Source organism: Coturnix japonica, chromosome 2 (genome assembly GCF_001577835.2).
Source record: "Coturnix japonica isolate 7356 chromosome 2, Coturnix japonica 2.1, whole genome shotgun sequence".
Lineage (NCBI taxonomy): Eukaryota > Metazoa > Chordata > Aves > Galliformes > Phasianidae > Coturnix > Coturnix japonica.
Genome location: NC_029517.1, coordinates 78,969,007 through 78,989,171, shown reverse-complemented (window position 1 = coordinate 78,989,171; position 20,165 = coordinate 78,969,007). Strand labels below are relative to the sequence as shown.

Below are 20,165 nucleotides of genomic sequence, written 5' to 3'. Positions count from 1 at the left end.
TGAGTGCGTAGCTCTCACAAAGAGAAGACATGCACCTAGAAAGGAGGCACAGTTAAAAGAGAGAAGAGAGATTAATGATGTGGAGCCATTTCCTTAATGAACAGAACGATTTTCACTTCCTATTCATCCTAATGAGTATCAATAAATAACAAGAATAAGCAACAGGTTTAAAAAAAAAACAAAAAACACAGATTAATTTAAATTTAATGCACGTAAAGAGCTTTATGAGAAGTCTGAATTGAAAAAGATGTTGAGAAAGATGGTTTTCAGAGATACAGCTTACACTTTAATGTTTAGCATGCTCAAAATGTAGATGATCGCTGTAGAGAGTTATAAAAACCATTGAGAAAGCATATTTTATGTTTTCTGCCTTGAACAGTAGGTTTTGTTGGCTTATATCAAGTTAAGGAAAATAAGACTTCTCTCTCATTTTAGTATTTATATATATTTATTTATATAGATTTATATAGATTTATTTTTTTTAAAGAACAAAATCTAATTAAAAATGCAGGCAATAAAGAAATAATGAATCCCAGACACAGACTTATTGGGCAGAAGAAGGAAGAAAGAGCTTTAGTCTACCTCATATATATAATCATGGCTCTTCTGACTTTCAGACCCCAGATACCAGCTTAGGTAGTTGCAGGCAAGCTTTGGTGCTGCCCAGTATCAAAAAGTGACCAGGTCCCTCTCCACCACATAACTGGAGATTTGCTTTTATTAAGACACAGGCAAGGTGGAAGGAAGAAGTCCCTGTCCCTATTCTCACCAATGCTAGCTCAAGCCAAGCAGTTGAGCCTCCTAGTCTGACTCCCAGGGCCCAGTGCTGCAACCAGTTTACACATCTGGGGCAAACTATCCTGTATACCAAGCAGCCAGCAGTCAGCATGAGCAAGAGGGAACATCACCCACGACTGAACCAGGAATACAAGAAAATTAGCTGTCAGTGTGATTTAAGATTCCCAACAAAGTGAAGCAGTCGAGGAAAGCAAACTGTCCGCAGAAGATAAAGAAGCAAACTTTGCAGCAGATGTAGAAAAAAAAGCAGCTATTAAGGTAGGAAAGATTGTTACCAGTTTCAAACTGAAAGCAGGAAATATTTTGAAAGGTGATGGAAACGAAGAACTCATGTAAGCACTGGGCCTAAAAACATTCTGACCTTGAAGGAACTGAATCTTCCTCTCAGGTTCCCAGGGTGTATCGCCTATCAGAAGGCAAGGCTTCCGTAACACAAAACATGGATCACCTACTTGTTACAGCTATACAGGTATCCAGTAAAGCTCATCTGATACAGAGTACATGGCCTTTAACTCTTATGTTAACTGCCTAATTGTCTGCTCAGATTTATCTCTCTGGAAAATGCTCCCACCCCAAGTTCCTCCTGTCAGATAGAGCCAGCTGGACCAGCCTGCAATTGCAGACCATTTTCAGTTGTTACAGAGACCTGGACCAGAATGGGAGGCTGACTGAATGTTTTGGCTCTGAGGAGCATCTGCAGGTCCTTCCAAGAACATTCCAGTAACCTCCTTCCACAGCATCTCTGCTGCCACCAGATCCAGTACAGCTGTTGCATCACTCACCACTCCATTCGCACCACCACAGTCACTAGCCCTGGTGCTGAGTCCCAGGTCTCTGGACTCAAAATAATGTTCTCTCCTGTACATCAAAACCAAGTGAGTCTAGGAAAAAATCATGACATCTTGGAGCCTTTAAAAATAAGATCCCAGCTCTTGTAATTGTGCATTATTTGTTAGTGCAAAGAAAGAGGGGATATACCAAATCCGTAACATAAAGTACAGGCCAAACTAATAATTTCTGTATTTAATTTTATTTTTTTTTTCATTGTCAAAAAGGGATAATCCTTCATTCCTGACATTTCCATCATGTTTTCCATGTATAACTCCAATTGGCATCTCCTCTGCCTTTACTAGACCAAAAGAGTAAATGTTAGTGAGAATGGATTTCAAAATCTATCATTTAAGTACTGCAATAATATAACTTACCAAGATAGATACAGAATTACTTACGATTAGTTTCTCAATACAATACTGCAAGCACACAGGCACTGCTAATTCTTGCAATTCATTTTTCAGAAAGGTATTTGACCTCGTTAACACCAATTGTGTGTTTGTCACTGTTTACGAGATAGGGAATAAAAATTGTAGAGGACAATTAGAATACTTTCAACTACGGAGAGAACATCCACTGTACTGACTTGGTGTGCAGAGAGGGGCTTGTTTCATTTCTTTTCACTTTATATCATAAAGATGCCTTACTGTTGGAGGAAAAGTAAGACTGAAAAGACAGAAACAATCACATGCTTCCTTTTATGCTTATATCCATTTTAGTCTCATATCTTGATGTATCACAAAATCAAATATAGCTCTCCTCCTAATTGTCCAATCTACAGAACAATAAGTAATGCACAGTAGAATACAAGATCCAATACTAAAAGTGGTAACTGGGATTTCATGCTGCTTATATGTATTCACATAAAAAGAGATGCAATCACAAGGAAGTGTGGCTCATTTGACACCAGAGAGACATCTTCTTTTTAACTGCGCAGGAAAGGGATAGTATTGCCATATACTGCTCGAACAGCAGCGAATCAAAAGCAGTAAGGGAGCTGCTGCATTTTATGGTTTGTAGCAGTCACATTAGAAAAACTGGTCTGGTCCTTCTCACCATGAAATCAGTTCTTATAAACCCAATATTGCCCTCCACAGATCCTGAAGTTCAGCCACTAGGGTTGTAATTATGACATGCCAATCCCAAATGCAATGAAATAGCTAGATCTTCTACCGGTGTCTAGTAAACAACAAATAAGGGAATTCTGTAACTGGCAGGCAACGACTGGCACCCAGACATAGCAGGCACACTGTGTCAAGGGTGCACTTGAAGATCAACACAGAGGACCCCAATGAATCAACCGTGGAATAAATTTGACTGCTTCCTAAGTTCCAGTTCACGTCATAGTATCAACAAGATTCTAAGCTGAATTAAAACACAATTGTGCTTTTATTTTGTCTTCAGAAAATAATTGCAAGGCACTTTTGTCTTCAGCTTCTGTACTTGGCTCAAACACACACAGTGGTTCCATTCTTTATAAAATTAGGCAGTTGTGATTTCTCTTAATAAAAGTCCAAACAATGCTACATCATACAGTAACTTCTATACTGAAGAAATATAAAGGTTTCTAATGTTTATAAAGTTATTTACATCACATTAGCAAAACTATCTTGCTAGGTTAAATTTTCCAATTCATCAGTCCTTATTATGCTATTTACAACCTCACTTCTAAGAGTCAATGCTACTCACATAATCAAATCATGCCATTTGAAATGCGGTGACATTATTTTGTCACACAAAACGGTTGAAATTATCTTTATGATGGCAAAGTAAGGGCTGCTGCTGCACAGAATTTGTTATGAGAAGAGAAAGCTAAAAAGAGCTCTTGAAACAGATTCCAAATCTCAAAAGCACAGAGTGTTTAAAAGCCATTAAATATCACAGGTCACCATAAAAGGGGGAATCTGGGTTCTGGAACTCTTGTCCTGAATCATTTCAACAGAAATACTGAAGAACTGTAACATGATTTAAGAATATGTGATTTATTTTTATAGGCTGACATAAATTGACTAGTTAACTTATTATTTTTCAGTGTCAAGCAGTAGAAACAAGATAACTGAGATTACTACCTCACATAATGACTTTAATAAGTACCTTTGAAATAATGGTTATACAAAGAGAAACAAGTTTGAGAGGCTCTAACAGAAATTTATCCAAAACAAAAAAACAATCACGTCATGCTTTGCATACATGTGTTGATTATAAAAGAAAACTTGAGCACAGTTTGCAGAAACAGTTGCTAAAAAGCACTGGGAAAAGATTTGTTTTGCCACACATTACTACTGGGCACACCGGTGTTCACATTTTGGTCAAAGACCCACTACAAGCACACAGCTTCTCCATTTTACCTTATTTTCAGAAAATTATTCTCAGAAAACATGCCAATAAACATCTGACAACTTTACATCCACATGATTAAATGAGAGAAAAATCCAGAAATTGATATATCTCATACTTTACTACAGCAGCAATCACTCGCTTACAAGTTCCTGGCCAGAACTCTTCTCCTGGACAAAATAAATTAACGCTAGACAGTTCTCAGGACATTGCATTAATAAAGAAAGGTGTAATACTCCTTTTAATCAGTAAAGCACCATCTGACCTGAAGGGCAAGCTTTCATCACTAAAACACTTTCAAATGAAAAAGTATGAACCTTCAAAGACATCTTCTATGTAGGTCTTGTCCATTATCTTTTAAGAAGGCTAATGAAATATGAGAAAAAAGACATATCCAGTCAGTATTATTTATGGACCTCTCTTTTCCTCTCCTGTTCCATACAAAGATATGCAGCACCGCAGAATCTTTCAGAATTGATTTCTCCCACCAAATCCACATTGCAGACAACCTTAAAAATACCATCTCAAGAATCAACTGTACAAAATCATATCCTTCAGACCTGAAAGATGCTTTCACCAGTGCCTCAGGACTATCCACAGGTGGCAGCTCATCTGCGAGGATCTCTTCAGGAGGTCTAGGGTCACTGATGATGGTGGGCTTTGGCCTTTCCTTGAGGTTGCCAGTCAGCCCACCGATAATGGTGTTCCACAGGCAGTTCTGTGATTTGGACCCTGCAGAAAGGGAATGGGAAAGAAAATGAACTCATGTTCTCTGGTAACCCAGCAGTCTAGAAAATGAAGATTTCTTCGTCTGTTATCTTTCTGACTTTGCGTCATCACACTTTGCAGTTAGGCCCGAAAACATGAAATAAAGCTCAAAGTGGAATTACGTTCTAACATTCCTGTCACTTTAAAATCCAAAACCATAATGAATCTATACCGGTTTCAGCTAGGATGGAGTTGGCTTTCTTCATAGCAGCCCATATGGTACCGGGCCTTGGATTCATGACCAAACAGTGCCAATGCCATACCAAGTTTTAGCTCTTGCTGAGCAGTGCTTACACAGGTCCTCTCTGCTCCTTATGCTGCCTCACCAGCAAGAGGAGTAGGGTTGCACAAGGAGCTGAGAACAAACTGACGAAAAAGATATAGCATGCATCACGACACTGTGCTCAGCAATAAATGCTGGAGAGAAAGAGGGAGAAAAGAGGGATATTTGGAGTCACAGTATTTGTCTTCCCAAGTAACCATTACATTCCTGCTCTCCTACAAATGGAAGAACATCTGCCTGCTCACAGGAAGCTGCAAGTGAATTCTGTATTTTACTTTGCTTATGTGTGCAGCTTTTGCTTTACCTATTCAACTATTTATCTCAACCCACAGATTTTCTCACCTTTATCCCTCCAGTTCTTCACAGCTCCAGAGCAAGCTATGCAAGGATTTGCTGTCTACCGGGGTCAGAACACAGTGGCCTCCCAAAGAAAGATTGGGTTACAGAACAAGTTTCATGTGTCAATGAAAAGCTCTCTCTTCACATTCTACTTGAATTATAACTTTGCATATATTGACATGGCAGTATCCTAAATGAAAGAACTGGCTCAAGTTAATGAAGTTTTAATAATTAGAACCAGTATCAAAAGAGATACTTATTTTCTATTGAAAGTTCAGCTATTTTCAGTAGACATCAAATGTCAAAATAGATCTACAGTTGAACTTTTTACATTTACTTAGAAGTGTCATTGGGTGCCTTGTGCTTGTCACTCACAGATCCCACCCTTGTCTGTAAATGTATTTTCACTGACAAAGTACAATTATTATCCTTCTGTCAGATCTCTTCTCTGCCTTTGGGGAAGAGAATGTGAGACTTTCATAAAGTTTTAAAGAGTAAGCATCCTATTTCCAAATACCTTCTGAATAAATTAGGCACTTCTAAACACCCCACTGATACGGTGTCATGGTTTTGTAATTTTGTAATTTTGCTATCAGTATTCCACATCATAACATCATGTAAAGTATGGATACTTCTATTGAATGTGCAGTCCACAGAAGAAGACTACATATCCCAGAGAACAACAGGGGTAGTGATAAGTCACGGGACCAGGACGCTGTATAATCTCGTTCCCAGGCTGGAGTGCCCTCCTTCTTCTCTCGAACTTCTCGGAGAGTGGGAAGCGTTCCAGCCGTGTCGCCTAGAGTTCACAGTAGGCCTCTCGATTTTCGGGGACTCTCTCTCTCTGTTTCGTTCGATTTGTTAGCCTCAATTATATTATATTGTGTTATCTTGTATTTCGATATCATATTTAGTAAAATAAGTTTTTCCTCCTTAGATTGTCGCTGTTTTATCCCACTCCCCTTTTCCCCCTCCTTTCCGGGCCCCGGGGGGGGGGGGGGGGGGGGCATGGGGTGGCTTCCCCTGTCACGGGCATAGGTAAATCTAAGTAACCCGTGACATACGGCCATACTGAACACCTGCACATATGCTAACTTTAGTACTAACTAGGGTACTATGGTTAGGCTGCGGTTGTACTTGATGATCTTCAAGGTCTTTTCCAACCTGGGTAATTCTATGATTCTATGCTTCTATGATTTAAAGCATTACAAAATACATACAGATGGGCTAGCAGTTTTCAGAAAGAGCAGTTAAGTGATGAAATACCAATTATTTCAGTTAAAAGACTTTCCATACGCATTAAGCTTACTGGATTCCAGGGTATTAAGACAAACCACCTCTTTTGCTGGTCATTCTGCATGGACACTTTATTGTTGTGCAAAACAAACAGATTAAAACAATCTGACAAATGGGATATTTCTGAAGTCAACAACTGCTGTGTTACCTTTTTTAATAGAAGACTATAAAGGTACGTCTATCTGGAACTGAGCTGTCCAGCAGTGATAGTTAAGCAGCAAATAATGGACAAAGCATACTACACACAAGGTACGTAAAAGAGGAAACTCTGTTCTGAATAGAAGAATTGCTATCTCATGCCTCATGAGAATATATTACAAGACAACATTCTTTAGAAGCAGCAGTATCAGCTGCAACAAATAAGTAGTAGCAGGAGTGGTCTGCTAGTTGTCTTACATTTTCTTTTCACACAGCCCAAATGGCACAGATGTAGAAGAAAAACAAGAATTCATGTTTATCACCTTTTTTCCAAAATAATTTTCAGAATATTTCCTAAATAACAAAGAAAGCTTGGCATTCATATGCTTCTCTGCACTTAACTGTCAGCAGCTATTTAATATGCAAGAACCATAACTACCTAAATTTACAGGTTGCCTTGGTGTCCTGTGCCAAGTTCTAACAATAGCTAGAAAAATTAGTAGTCACACCAGGTAGTCCAAAGCCAAGTAATCTGTATGCAACGGCTGCAGAATTGAACGCAGCAGCATCAGCACGTCTTTATCATTCAAGGACTTGCAATGCTATACTACAGTACTGCTTCTGTGCTTAGCATACCTACTCAAATTTCTCCAAAAACCTGTTTTATTTGAATAGGTGAGCATTTGTGTTCCCATATATGCAGAAATATAAAGAATGCAAGATGTTTAAATTATTTGACGGACCATACAAGTCATCTGTGATAGAGCCGTGTAAAGTACCATGACTCCCTATGACATGTTGGTTAGATCTATGCAGCAGACCTTGAGAACAGCTCTCCTGAAGGTGAACATCAACAAATCTGCCAACTAACATGAATTAACTAGTTTTGTTACAGTAATGAAAAGCCATGTCCACCTACCCTAATAGGCGTTTAACCTGCCCACGGTTATTGTGTTTTGCTTTATAGGTATGACTGATCAACCATCAGCCAGAAGCCTCCAGCTGCTCAAAACACTGAATGCCTGACGGATCTGAATCTCCACTGCTACAACTGTTAAAGTACTGCTGGCACAACATGACCAGCAGCAGCAAGATAGCACAGCGAGACATTACGCACATTCACTGCTGCTAAAGGAGTAGCAACCTCTTCAAAGTCCACTGAATGGGCTGGAATTTGACGCTTGAGAGGAGACTGACTAGCCCTATCACCTAAATGAGTAACAACTCAAATTTAACTTATAACCCTTGTGATAACACTAAACATTTGCAAATTTGTTTTATTATACCATTGGTGAGCTTGGGGCAAAAATGTGATAGATTTAGGTGTTATAATGCAAAACACAGAACTCTGTTTAAAGAATCTGTGGTATATTTGACCTAGTAGATGTTCAAATACTTTCATATACTTTGAAAATGCTGTTACAGTGCAAGTCTGCCTATCTGGATAGCTACACAGCCATCATTCCCACTTAGCAGCAGCAGCCCTCGTCTCTTCTTTGTTCCTGAACAAAGCTGGAAACAGCCACATAACCCTGATAGCTGTGGGGAAACAGTCATAATGGGCAAAGCTCATCTGGATTTCTGTGGAATATCTGCCATTTGCTTCATTGTACAGGAAGGTAGATAAAGGAGATAGGAAAGGTTTGCCTAATTGCAGTTGCACCAAAATCCAAGTTTTACTATTGACCACAATTTGGCAGTAAAGGAAGTACTGTTCTCTGTTGTGAAGATGAAGTTACTAACTGCCCTCAACCTAATCATTCAAGTGAACATGAAAGGCTCCATGGACAAAAGAAAAGTGATAAAAAAACTCCTAACATCTGCATTTCCATATATGTCCTTTGTGAATTCCTTTGTCATAAGCATTTTCAGCATTCAAGCAACCAACAATGAGTAACAGAGCCCTCTTTTAACCTTCATGGTCTGAAACATGAAGAAAAATAAACCCTAAATCAGGTATACGGAATGCTAGTACAATTTTCTTAGTCCTGCTCAGTCTGTTCCATCATTTCATAAGTCACTACATGTGACAGATTAATAGCCACAGTAGTTTCGTCTCTATCCTCCGCACTAATGCTCCGCACTAATGCTGAGGTATGGTATGTTCCAAGCGCCATCCTGTGCCTATGAGAAATACTGCACATAGACGTGAATCTGATGTCTCGACCTCTATGTACCGCATGACGATAACAGCAAGTGCCTTCTTTTAATGAGAATGGGATTTTCTCGGCTAAATGATCACTAAGCGTCATGAAACTTCGTGCATTATAAATAGGATTTCCCATCTTCTTCTTCTTTCCTATATAATTCATCATATGTTTTCTATGATCCATATGGTCAAATGCATGTTCAGATAGTACTACGGTAGAAGATGTGCCCTTTTGTTCCAACCTGGAGCACTGAAGTCCCAAGTCATGTATTTAGTTCCCAATCCTGCCACGAGATGTAAATGGTGATGAAGTATCGGTATGATTTGAACACACTTTGCATTGCATTTAGTATGCAATTTCTAAGGCTTAACCTAAATCTTTGTAGCCACTGCTGTCAACTTCAGCTGGCTTTCTGACACAGATTCACAACCTTTTACGCCTGAAGTGACTGTATTGCCCCAAAGCCTTCCATTCTTTTAAATTCACATCAATGCTGTTTAGTAAGACTGGATTTCTGTAAAACATACATTTTCTGCCAAGTACTATCATGCTTCAGTTCAGTACTGTAAATGAACTGTAATGATAGGGTTTGCTATGAGATTAAAAGACATATTGAATGTGTAAAGAGACAAATGAACTAGTTAAAATTAAGAAGTCTACTTACGGGCAAATCGTGAAAGTGGCCGTGCATTTTTGTCACCCGTCTCATTTGCAACTGAAAGGAGAAAAGACAGAGAAGCACTAAATTTAAGCGCTCCATTATCTGAAATTACTAATATTACCGATTTTCATGCATATAAATGAGAGATAATTATTCACTGCAATTGCAGTTGGATATATATGCATAGGTATAACATAAATAGGTGGGGTTTAGTACATAGCAATATATGATTAAAGTCATCCTTACAGATTCTACTTCATATCATAGATATATCACAAAATATATTTATTATATATCATTCATATGTATGTTATATCAAAATACCATTTTTGCCCTTTACATTCAGGAGCACAGTAAGAAAAAAAGATTTTTCTGCCTATAAAAGGAAATGCATTAGTCCAGAGGAACATTTAATAGCAAAATTAAATGAAATGTAAGGATCTAAATACAGGCATCCTGGACATCTGGAACTGCAAACAGATTATTATCTAGGATAAGAGCAACACCATACAAATCCTGCTTTTTCCTGCCGCAGATTTACATTGCCACAGCTCCCAATGTTTATTTGACCCAGACAATATACAGCGAGTCAAAAACATAAATGACTCTTTAGGAATCTCAAACTATTGAACTATAGAAAAAAGAAATGAGTTATCAAGGAGATAAACTACCATCCATGACTAATTTATTATAGCTAGAGTAATCATGAGGATCAGCTCTGATAAGCATTATGAGTGAGCACATAAACCTTGACAATACTTTGTTTAAAAATGCTACTTTCCAGAGATGAAACCAGTCAAGATAAGAAATCCCATAAAAAATTGCAAAACACGACTAGAACACAGACTTGTAGGTCCCTCGCACAGTAATGATGTCAGCTAAACAGTGATGCTCTCTTTTAGGCCAGAAAAGATTTTAAGCAAATTTATTTCTTCCAGCAAGTCTTAAAGGTTGTCAGCTTCAGTTTGATGTTATTTAAGAATTACATTCAGTATCATCATCATAGTATCATAGTATTGTGCGGGTTGGAAGGGACCGTAGAGATCATCGAGTCCAGCCCCCGGGATTAGAGCCTCTGTGTAGCAGAGCGGCACTTCTACCACTTGCGCCACAGGGGTGATTCAAACTCCAGGCCCCAGTGTTGCAAGGCGGTGTCCTTAACCACTGCGCCACCGGGGCACACAATTTCATTTCAGCTTTCACTGCTTACCCTCCAAACTTAACCCACTGTTTAAGAAGCTCTAGTATTCAATACTCATATAGATTTATAGGTTATCCTAAGTTGGAAGGGACCCACAAGGGTCACTGAGTCCATCTTCTAGCTCCACACAGGGACACTCAAATCCTACATCTGAGAGCATTGTCCAAACTCTTCTTGAACTCCAGCAGCCTGGGGTCATAACCAGTGCCCTGGGGAGACTGTTCTAGAGCCTGACCACCCTCTGGTGAAGAATCTTACCCCAACACCCAACCTGGCTCTCCCCTGATACAGCTCCATGCCATCCCCCCAGGTCCTTTTCAAGCATATCCAAGTCCCTGAGCACAGCATCCCTCCCTTCCTCTGTGTCAATCCCACCACTCAGCTTGGTGTCATCAGCAAACTTGCTGAGGGTGCACTCAATCCCACTGCCTGTGTTACTGAAAAAGATGTTAAGGAGCACTGGTCCCAAGATGGACCCCTAGGGAACACCACTTGCAACTGGCCTCTACCTGGACATAGAACTGTCAATCACAACCCTCTGGCCCACAGCCATCCAACCAATTCTTTGTCCACCAAATAGTCCAGTCTTCAAATCCATAACTTTTCCATTTAGAAATAAGGACATGGTGCAGGACTATATCAAAGATTTTGCACAAGTCCAGGCGGACAGCATCAGTTTCCTTTCATCTTCTGTTGTCATCACTCTGCCATAGAAGGCCACCATATTGATTAGGTACAATCTGCCTTTGGTGAAGCTGTGCCGGCTGTCTTGGATCACCTCAACACCTCATATAGACTTGTACATATTCAGTCTCATGAGGTGGTCTCAGACTTGCTTTGCTCTTAGACTAGGAGGGATTTTGCTCCTCCAGACACCACTTAGAAGTTCAGGGACACAAGAGGCATGAGAAGCCTGACTGGACATGAAGACCAAGGCAAACAACTCATTAAATACTCTAGTTTTCACTGAGTCTGAGGAAGCCAGATCTCCCTTTTCATTTATCAGAAGGAATGCATTCTCCTTTGCTTGTCTCTTCTGCTCACCTTATTTAAAGAATCCCTTCTAGTTTTTACCATCCCTTGCCAAGTTTAATTCCATCCCCACCTTGGCTTTCCTAACTCCATTCCTACAGCCCTATAAAATATAGCATCCCTACATTTTTCCCAGGCCGCTCATCCCTTCTTCCATTAATGTTTTATGTCCTTCTTATATTCTGGTGCCCAAAACTTCACACAGAGCCTGAGATGAGGCTGCACAGCACAGAGCACAGTGAGACAATCCCCTCCCTCACCTGCTTGGCAGCATGGACCTGACACACCACCCCCAGGTACGGCTGGCCCTGCAGACTGCTCTCCAGTCTCTCATCCACAGTCTGTACATATATCCAGGTTGTTCCTCTCCAGGTAAAGTATTTAGCACTTTATCTTGTTCTACTTCATGCAGCTGCTGACTGCCCAACCCTCTAGTTTGTCTGTATGTATTTACATGTTTCTGCAAGGCCCCTTCACCCTCAGATGAGTCAACAGCTCCTCCCAATCTTGTGCTGTGCACAAACTTACTTAATATTCCTTCAAGTCTTCTATCCAAGTAAGTTATGAAAACGTCAAAGAGAAATAGCCCCTAAAACAGATATCTGCAGAACTCTACTGGCCAGCCATTTACTATAACACTTTGACACTTTGAGCCCAACCCGTCAGCCACTTGGTCACCAAATGTGTTATGTATTTGCCTTAAGGCTGGGCATTTTGTCCAGCAGGACACTGTGAGAAACAGTACTAAAAGCTTTTCTGAAATCTAAAAAGACCACATTTGCTGTTTTCCCTTAGCCATTAAGATGAGTAACTTTGACATAAAATGAGATCTGGTTCATTACACAGAACTTAGCCCTCATGAATTCGTACTGGCTATGACTAATGACTGCATTCTTTCATGTCTCTTTCAACGACTTCCAGAATAACCTTCTGTAGAATCTTGCCAGTCACCAAAGTGAAGAGTTGCTCATTAACAAGTCACTGCATCGTTTTCCTCCCATTAGCCAGTAGATGGTGCCCTTAAAACGTGGCAATCACTGAAGGTGCTGGAAGCACTGAGCTTCCAGCAAAGGAAGCACCTCTCTCTGAATTATTATAAGGACTGCAAAAGCTCTCCTGATGCAACCAGATGGACAGATTGGGAGACTCAGCTTCTACAGGCACAGTCACATAGACACTTTTCCAACAGGGACTTCAAAAAGGTTTTAGAAGAAAATATCAGAGAAGTTCAGAAAGCTGCTTATATTTCATATTTATTTCTTCTTGCTCCATCCTCAAAATATGACATTGGTGCTTCCTCATCATAGCCTGGGGAACTTACCTGGCAAGCAGAAGCAGGGGCCCTGAGGTCTCCCAGGTACCACAGGATGCCCTTCCTTGGCAAGCACAAACCCCAGCCAGATATGTTCTCCTATACGAAGATACCAGAGTGACTGCACAGTTAGGAAAGACCAGAGCACATTATTTCCGAGTCAAATCTGCTTTTGGTTGAGATGATGGCATGCTGAAGGCTAGGCAGAAGCATCCTGCATCCAGGCCCGTGGCCCCCCAGCACAGAAAGATGTAAAGCTGTTGGAGCAGGTCGAGAGGAGAGCCAAGAAAATTATCAGAGGGCTAGAGCAAGTCTCATATTAATACAGGCTGACAGAGCTGGGCTTGATTTTTTACCTTAGAGAATGCTCTGGGGAGATCTCATTGTGGCGTTCCAGTTCATGATGGAAACTTATAAACAGGAGATGACTGATTCTTTCTTGTTCTTATAGTGATTGAACAAGGGGGACTGGTTTTAAAATAAAAAAGGGGAGATTTAGATTAGATGTCAGAGAGTAATTGCTCTGTGAGAGAATGCTGAGGCACTGCCACAGGCTGCATGCCCCATGCCTTGAGGTGTCCAAGGCCAGACTGAATGGGGTCTTGGGCAGCCTTATCTAGTGAGTGGCAGCCCTGCCTATTGCAGCAGGAGGTTGGAACTAGCTGACTCAATATGAACTACGTCCATTTCTGAAAGGAGATGTTCTGCTAACACTGCTATAGCTGATGTATAAATGACAATCAGATAGGCTTTGTCTTCAACTCAGTACTGTCAGCTTGTACTGGGGAGGCTGGACTGGTCCATTCTGTGGTCTTCAGCATCTCTCTGGATCACAGCACAGTCTAGGTAAAACCTTAATATGCACTAGTATTTATGTTGGGACATCTGGTGAACCTAATAGAACCTAAAGGCTTACTTAAACTGTACTTATTCCCCCTTTCAAGTATTTTCTCTGCTTGGGTAGCAGATGGCACACCTGGGTCACTAGGGCCCCAGGTGCACAAAAGATCTCAGATGTTTGCCACCTACCAACCAGATATTGCAGCAAGAGTTTCAAAGCACTCCACCCAACATCTGTGTTTGGGAAGGCCAGCTCACATAGCCATGACATCTAACAGAACAGGTGTTGTTAATCCTCTTAAATATAAGCATTTTCCAGTTGCAGACCACAGGCTTGTTTTTACTGCTTCCCAAACATCAGATTGTGTAACATGCAGAATAATGCCTTTCCATCTGCTGTACAGTGATCCAGAGCAGCAAATTCAGGTAACGCAGCAAAGCAATAAGTGGGACAGAAAGCTGTGGATATTGGTCCTGAACTACCGGCAAGATTCCTAGTACAAGTGAGCTAATTGCTGCCTGAGAATTTTATGGGACCAATGAAGTGCATACACAGTTAAGATCTCAGATGGGTTTAGCCTTGCAGTCAGAAAGGGAAGGCACCAGAGACTTCTGCATATATTTTGTGATAGTATCTTAGAAGATTTTACATGATGCAATTTTCACTGTGGAACATGTGCATATATACCCTAACATTGTCTCACAGGATCTTCTGAAGACATGAGGAGATCTATAGTATATCATATATCATGTATAGGAGATCTATACATGTGACACATAGAAAAGGGAAAGCTTTTAATCCAGAAGGACAGGTGAGGCAGTTTCAGAAACATAAGATCAAATATCCCATCAGCTTTGTGGTTTTGTTGCTCCCTTTTTTTAATAAAAAGTATTAAAGATAAAAATAAGAGTAACTACATACATACATTAACCATATTACATATTTTATGAGAGCAGCTCTGAAAGTAACACCTCCTATTTTATTATGTTAATCCACAACATCACAGGTGGATGATGGCAGTAGAAGCTGAACTTTCCCACCAGTATTCCACTACCTGTTGCTGCTGTGTGACAGATGGCAGCAAAGGGGTAGTCTGACAAAATGACATCTGACATGGAAGTATGGCTGAAGTGGTGCCAGTGAATTCCTCCATGCTGAAAAATGCACCCACTGACATTCATCCGCACCTACTGAACATTTATGGAGACCAAACAGTGGATGTGAGCTCAGTGAGGCACAGAGTGGTGCATTTCAGCAGTGGTGACAGTGACATCTTGGCTGGTACAGATTTTTACAAGCATGGCAAGCGGGCTCCTGTTCAGGACTGAGTAATGGTGGTGATTATGTTGAAAAATAGTGTTTTGAAGCAGAGAATATGCTCTTTCAAATAGTGCTCTTATGCTCTTTGTATCTGTTGTGGTTTCCATGAAAATAAATGGGAGGCATTACTTTTGGAGTGACCTTTATGTATGCAGCCCAATATAATTCCAGTTCATTTGAGAATTATCCCAAATAATTCAGTGTTCAATCCAGGCAAGCGAAAAGGTTGCACACCCATGGCTTAACGAATAATATTCATTCACAAAGAGAGCTGTGAGGCATCCTTTAAGGCACCCCATTAGGAAAACATCCAAAAAATACATACTATTTATGGTTGCTTGTCCAAGCAGACAACAAAATACCAAGCCTAACCAAATGTATTCGATTTCAAATGTATCATTTCATATTATAGCTGCCTGAAAATCTCAAGAACATCTCCTTATTATAAAAGTATCTTCTTAGGTACGATCACTTCTTTGATTAACATGGATCATTCACGTGAGTTCACTATGCACAAACTTAAGAGCCCTGAGCAGTCTTCATTTTATAACATTTGCCCTGTTAAACTACCTTTGCCTGACACCCTTTTCTGCAGCAGGTATCAATTTCACCAGTACACCCCCTCAGCCAATTTAGCTTTCAAGGATCCTTTGTCAAATTTCTAGTACAATGCAAAGGAAAACATACCACTTCGTAGTATTGACTCATCAAGAATGACAGAAAACAGCATATCATCCATTTCTTGCAACTGAAGAAAGTAGTAAGAAATTCTAAAGTATAACGAAGAGGGAAAGTATATTAGATAAATACTAGATAAAATGAAAACACACATGGAGATAAATTTGCATTGAGCACATAGTCGGAATAATTTTTCTCTGGAATATTCTATTTTTCCTTCCCCTCCCATGGCACACATTTTGCACAGCATTCCTGTTAAAAACAAACGAACAAACAAATCTGCATTGCTCTGAAATCTCTGAAATGCTCCCATGTCTTCTCCCAACAATCATCTCTTTAAAACCCAGGAGAATAAAAACCAGCACTGCAGTTGTTTACTTTTTTTTTTTTTTACAGACAAATCAAAGTCTCTCCCATCACCTCTGGGAAGTCCAGGAGTTTTTGCTCTCAAAGATCATAATGTGGTTACGTGTCTCATAAACTTATCAAGCTCTGTCTTAGAATAGCTTGTTTTGTGCATCTCATAAGACTCTGCCAGAAACTGATGGCGGTGTGTGTTATGACCTATCATTTAATTTCCAGCATAAACTTACTCACAGTCAATTTACATCAATTTCTTCTGGCACCAGCAATCTGTTTAAGCTGAAGTATTTCTTCTTTCTGGTACTCAATCCTCCTTTGGCTTTCACACTGAAAGCCCGAATTACCTCTTTCATCATCACTTTGTGGACTAAATACATCATCATCTTCTAGTTCTGTCTTCTTAACAAAATAGGTATCTTCGTATCTCCTCTCCATCTTTATCAAACCTCTTCAAAGTCAATTCGCTTTCTTATAGGGCTCTTGAATGTGTACATTACCTTATTCTTGCCTGGCCACACATTAGTTGGGCCGTAACACTCCCCTCATTGAAATAACAGACTCTCAGATCATAGCAGAAGTTCCTGTTTGTTATTAAGTCCTCATCAACATAATCTTTCACTCTGTACTACTAAATTCCACCCCTTGCTTTTCGCCCAATCGATCATCTGAATTGCACTGTTAGATATGCACATCTACCATTCATTCTATTCATATCTCTGTACTAGCAACGCTTTGTGTCACAAGCAGCAATTATCAGCACTTTCCTTCTTTCTGTCACAGTCATTAACAAAAATTTTAAACATGATCAATCCCACACAGAGATCAGAAGTACAATAACCCCAAAGGAAAGCTCTTCTGGTGGCTTTCTAACCCATTTAGAATCTAAGGTTCCTCATAAAGAAAGACATGTATCTCTGTGAGACTTTGTGTCTAATAAGAATCAGAAAAGACACCAACCATGCTAATAACGAGATGTAAAGTCAACCAAAAAAGCCATAAAATATACAGCATCCTTTTGCTAATCAGAAACAACAGAGGACTTAATTGTCTCTCCAAACTTAAGATTCTAATTAGTTACTATGATTCAGTAACAGATGAACTACATAGATAGCAAAGGCACAATGTAAGACTACTCTAAACAAGAGAGATAATTCCAAGTACTTCTGGAAAGCAGGTAAGTAATAATCAAGAGGCATAGTCTCTACCCAGTATTTCCCAGAATAACTTCTTATGGATTTCTGTTGCTGCTGTTTGCCTGGCAACTGCACTGTGCACCAAACATTGTCATCCTTCATTAACTCAAAGAGGAACACCATACTTGGCTGATGATTCATTCTCCTTATGAAACGAACTTTTATACAGTAGATTGTTTGTATTTGTGATGGGAAAGCGACTTCTGGAGTGGGAGGCACTTTGTTCACTCAGGTAATTGAAGACAGTTGCTGCCTTTCTCTGAAAGGATTCTCATTCAGGCACATATTTCAGAGCTCCTGCATCTTACTGACAGCCACAGAAATGTGTTCAAGGTATATGCAGGGGAGTAATAAATAACAGAGAAACAGGTGCAAAACATCTGTGTGGAAAACAAAAGCAAAACTGATCAATACTCTGAGCACCAGCTAAATCTCATTTAGAGGTATAGATGCAAACACTGAACTTGCAAAGTTCAGCATCTAAAGATTAGAGGAGCACTGATTCTGAACTCTGGAGATTAGGGAAAATAAGACCAGCAGCTGTCTAGACCAAACCAACCTTCCACTCACCGAGGCTCATGTTATATATATTGCAAACCTCAAAAATGAGAAGTAGTCCTACATAACCTATTCCAGCCCAGCCACCAACATCATGAGATGGACCCTTAAGTGCTTGCTACGAGCTTGAAAATAGCTATTAGAGAAGTTGTGAGTCAGGAGATGATGAATAGGTTAATAATAATAATAATAATAATAATAATAATAATAATAATAATAAAAATTATATAACACACATTCCTCACTGCTACAAGGTGGTGAAGCTACTTTAACTTCTGGCTTCCACAGTAGGACCTTTCTTTTTTTCTGGAAGTGAACAAGCTGATTTCTCTCCATTTAGACTATCTGTTGTAGCAAATCCACTCACATCTTTCTCTCAAGGCTAACTATACTTCTGAAAGGCATGCTCTACATCATGTATTTCTGTGCAGTGAATTTAAGGCAGTTGGACAGAAATGTTAAGCTATGGGATTTTTAGAAGATGATTCTACCCCTGAAGGTTACGATAACTTCTCACTTCCATCAGAAAATACATCAAGCAAGCAGTACCATAACGAAGAGGCATCCAACAGGGACATGAAAAGTGGCATCCAATTTGGCAGCCATGCTTCCCACGTAAAAAGGCCAGTCTCATTTCGACATAGCTAAGGGGCCATGCTCCACATCTAAAAGTAAGGATGCAACACAATATCACATATTGCTATTATTCCCTGCATAATTCCCTGCATTATGGTGACATAGGATAACCACATAGCCCAGTCTTACTAGAGCAGACTGGAATACAGAAAAAAAATCCAAATGAAAAAACTGCAGAACCTTCTTATCTTGGTACTTTCTTTGAGGCTTCTGTTTTCTCTCTACTCTGGAAACAGCACATGCCTTAGCCTGGCCCAGTTCAGCAGCTCTTACAGTGTGGGTTTTAAATACTGTCTTCTCATTCAGATATGGTCCTTATATGTCACTTGTTATGATATGGTTACATCAAATCACATCTTCTTGACCCCGTTATGCAGGTGGACCCTGAAAGCTTAACAGCCTTGATTTCAAATGCTTTGAGTCAGCAGAAACATGCTGTTTCGCTCAGTGAAACCAGATCAGGTCCTGAGGAAGAAGCAAGCAGGCTACTGAAACTCAAAATGTTCAAACATTTAAAGCACTGAAAACCAAGTAAAAGAAATGAGACATCTGCCAGAGCACCACTGTGACACCAGCAATCATGTTGTTCCATGTAACTGGATGGTCTCTAACCTAAAGGAAAAATTTAAGTGACTCACAGTAGAGATAGTTAATTAAAAATGTGAACAGAGATAAAGACACATTATTTCCCACTTTGACGGAATTGTAAATTAAAGGTGACTTGTCCAAATCTGCAGAGCAACAGATTTCATTAGGATGCTTAGGCAATGAAAGAAGTTACACTGCAAGGACAGCTGATTAGAAAACCAGGCTGATTTTTGAGGGGAAAAGTGAAGAGATAAGAGATCTACATTTTTTAGGTGTCAGTGGATGCTTCCCATGGAAAATACTGATTTTTGCTTGAAACTTTAGCCTCTTTCAGTCTAGAGACCTTTCAACTTCAAAATGTAAACACTGTTTCCCAGAGGAAACAGGCACTTGTACATATTAAGTTGAAAACTCAGCTTAATGTTTAAAAATGTATTTACGGTAATGTTCAACAAACCCTCAAGCTGCATTAGTCCCTAAGTTAATAACAGGCAAATGCAAGTTTAGAAGAAAATCAGAAGGAATCAGAAGTGATTTATAAAATTTCATCTGGGATCTAACGCTCAGATTGAATTCTATCCTACCATCACCTTCATGAGGCCTGTTTTACCCATGCTTTTAATCTTCATAAAACGAGCTTGCATTAAGTGTTATCAACTCTCAGTCAGCATGAATTCTTTTGATAAAAATGAACCCTCTGTGATGTAATTGTAGTTAAATTATACATAGAGCTCTTTAAAAAAAAATTACCTAATGGTTCTGAGACAATAGAGCTTCTTTATGTTATAGTGAGCATGAACACTCTTTATTAAGTTAAAAACATAGATTAATATATTTCCCCC

At 39.7% G+C, this 20,165-nt stretch overlaps 1 protein-coding gene across 4 annotated transcripts in view; it reads right to left on the bottom strand.

Moving 5' to 3' along the window:
* PDE1C (phosphodiesterase 1C) overlaps positions 1-20,165 on the bottom strand; it is a 307,971-nt gene that overhangs the window by 209,610 nt on the left and 78,196 nt on the right. For all 4 annotated transcript variants that reach the window (XM_032442568.1, XM_032442569.1, XM_015855053.2 and 1 more), the window contains exons 2-3: positions 9,605-9,655; positions 4,527-4,698 (exon numbers count right to left, since the gene is read on the bottom strand). In XM_032442568.1, the coding sequence (XP_032298459.1) occupies positions 4,527-4,698; positions 9,605-9,655 (223 nt within the window). The remainder of the gene's footprint in view (positions 1-4,526; positions 4,699-9,604; positions 9,656-20,165) is intronic.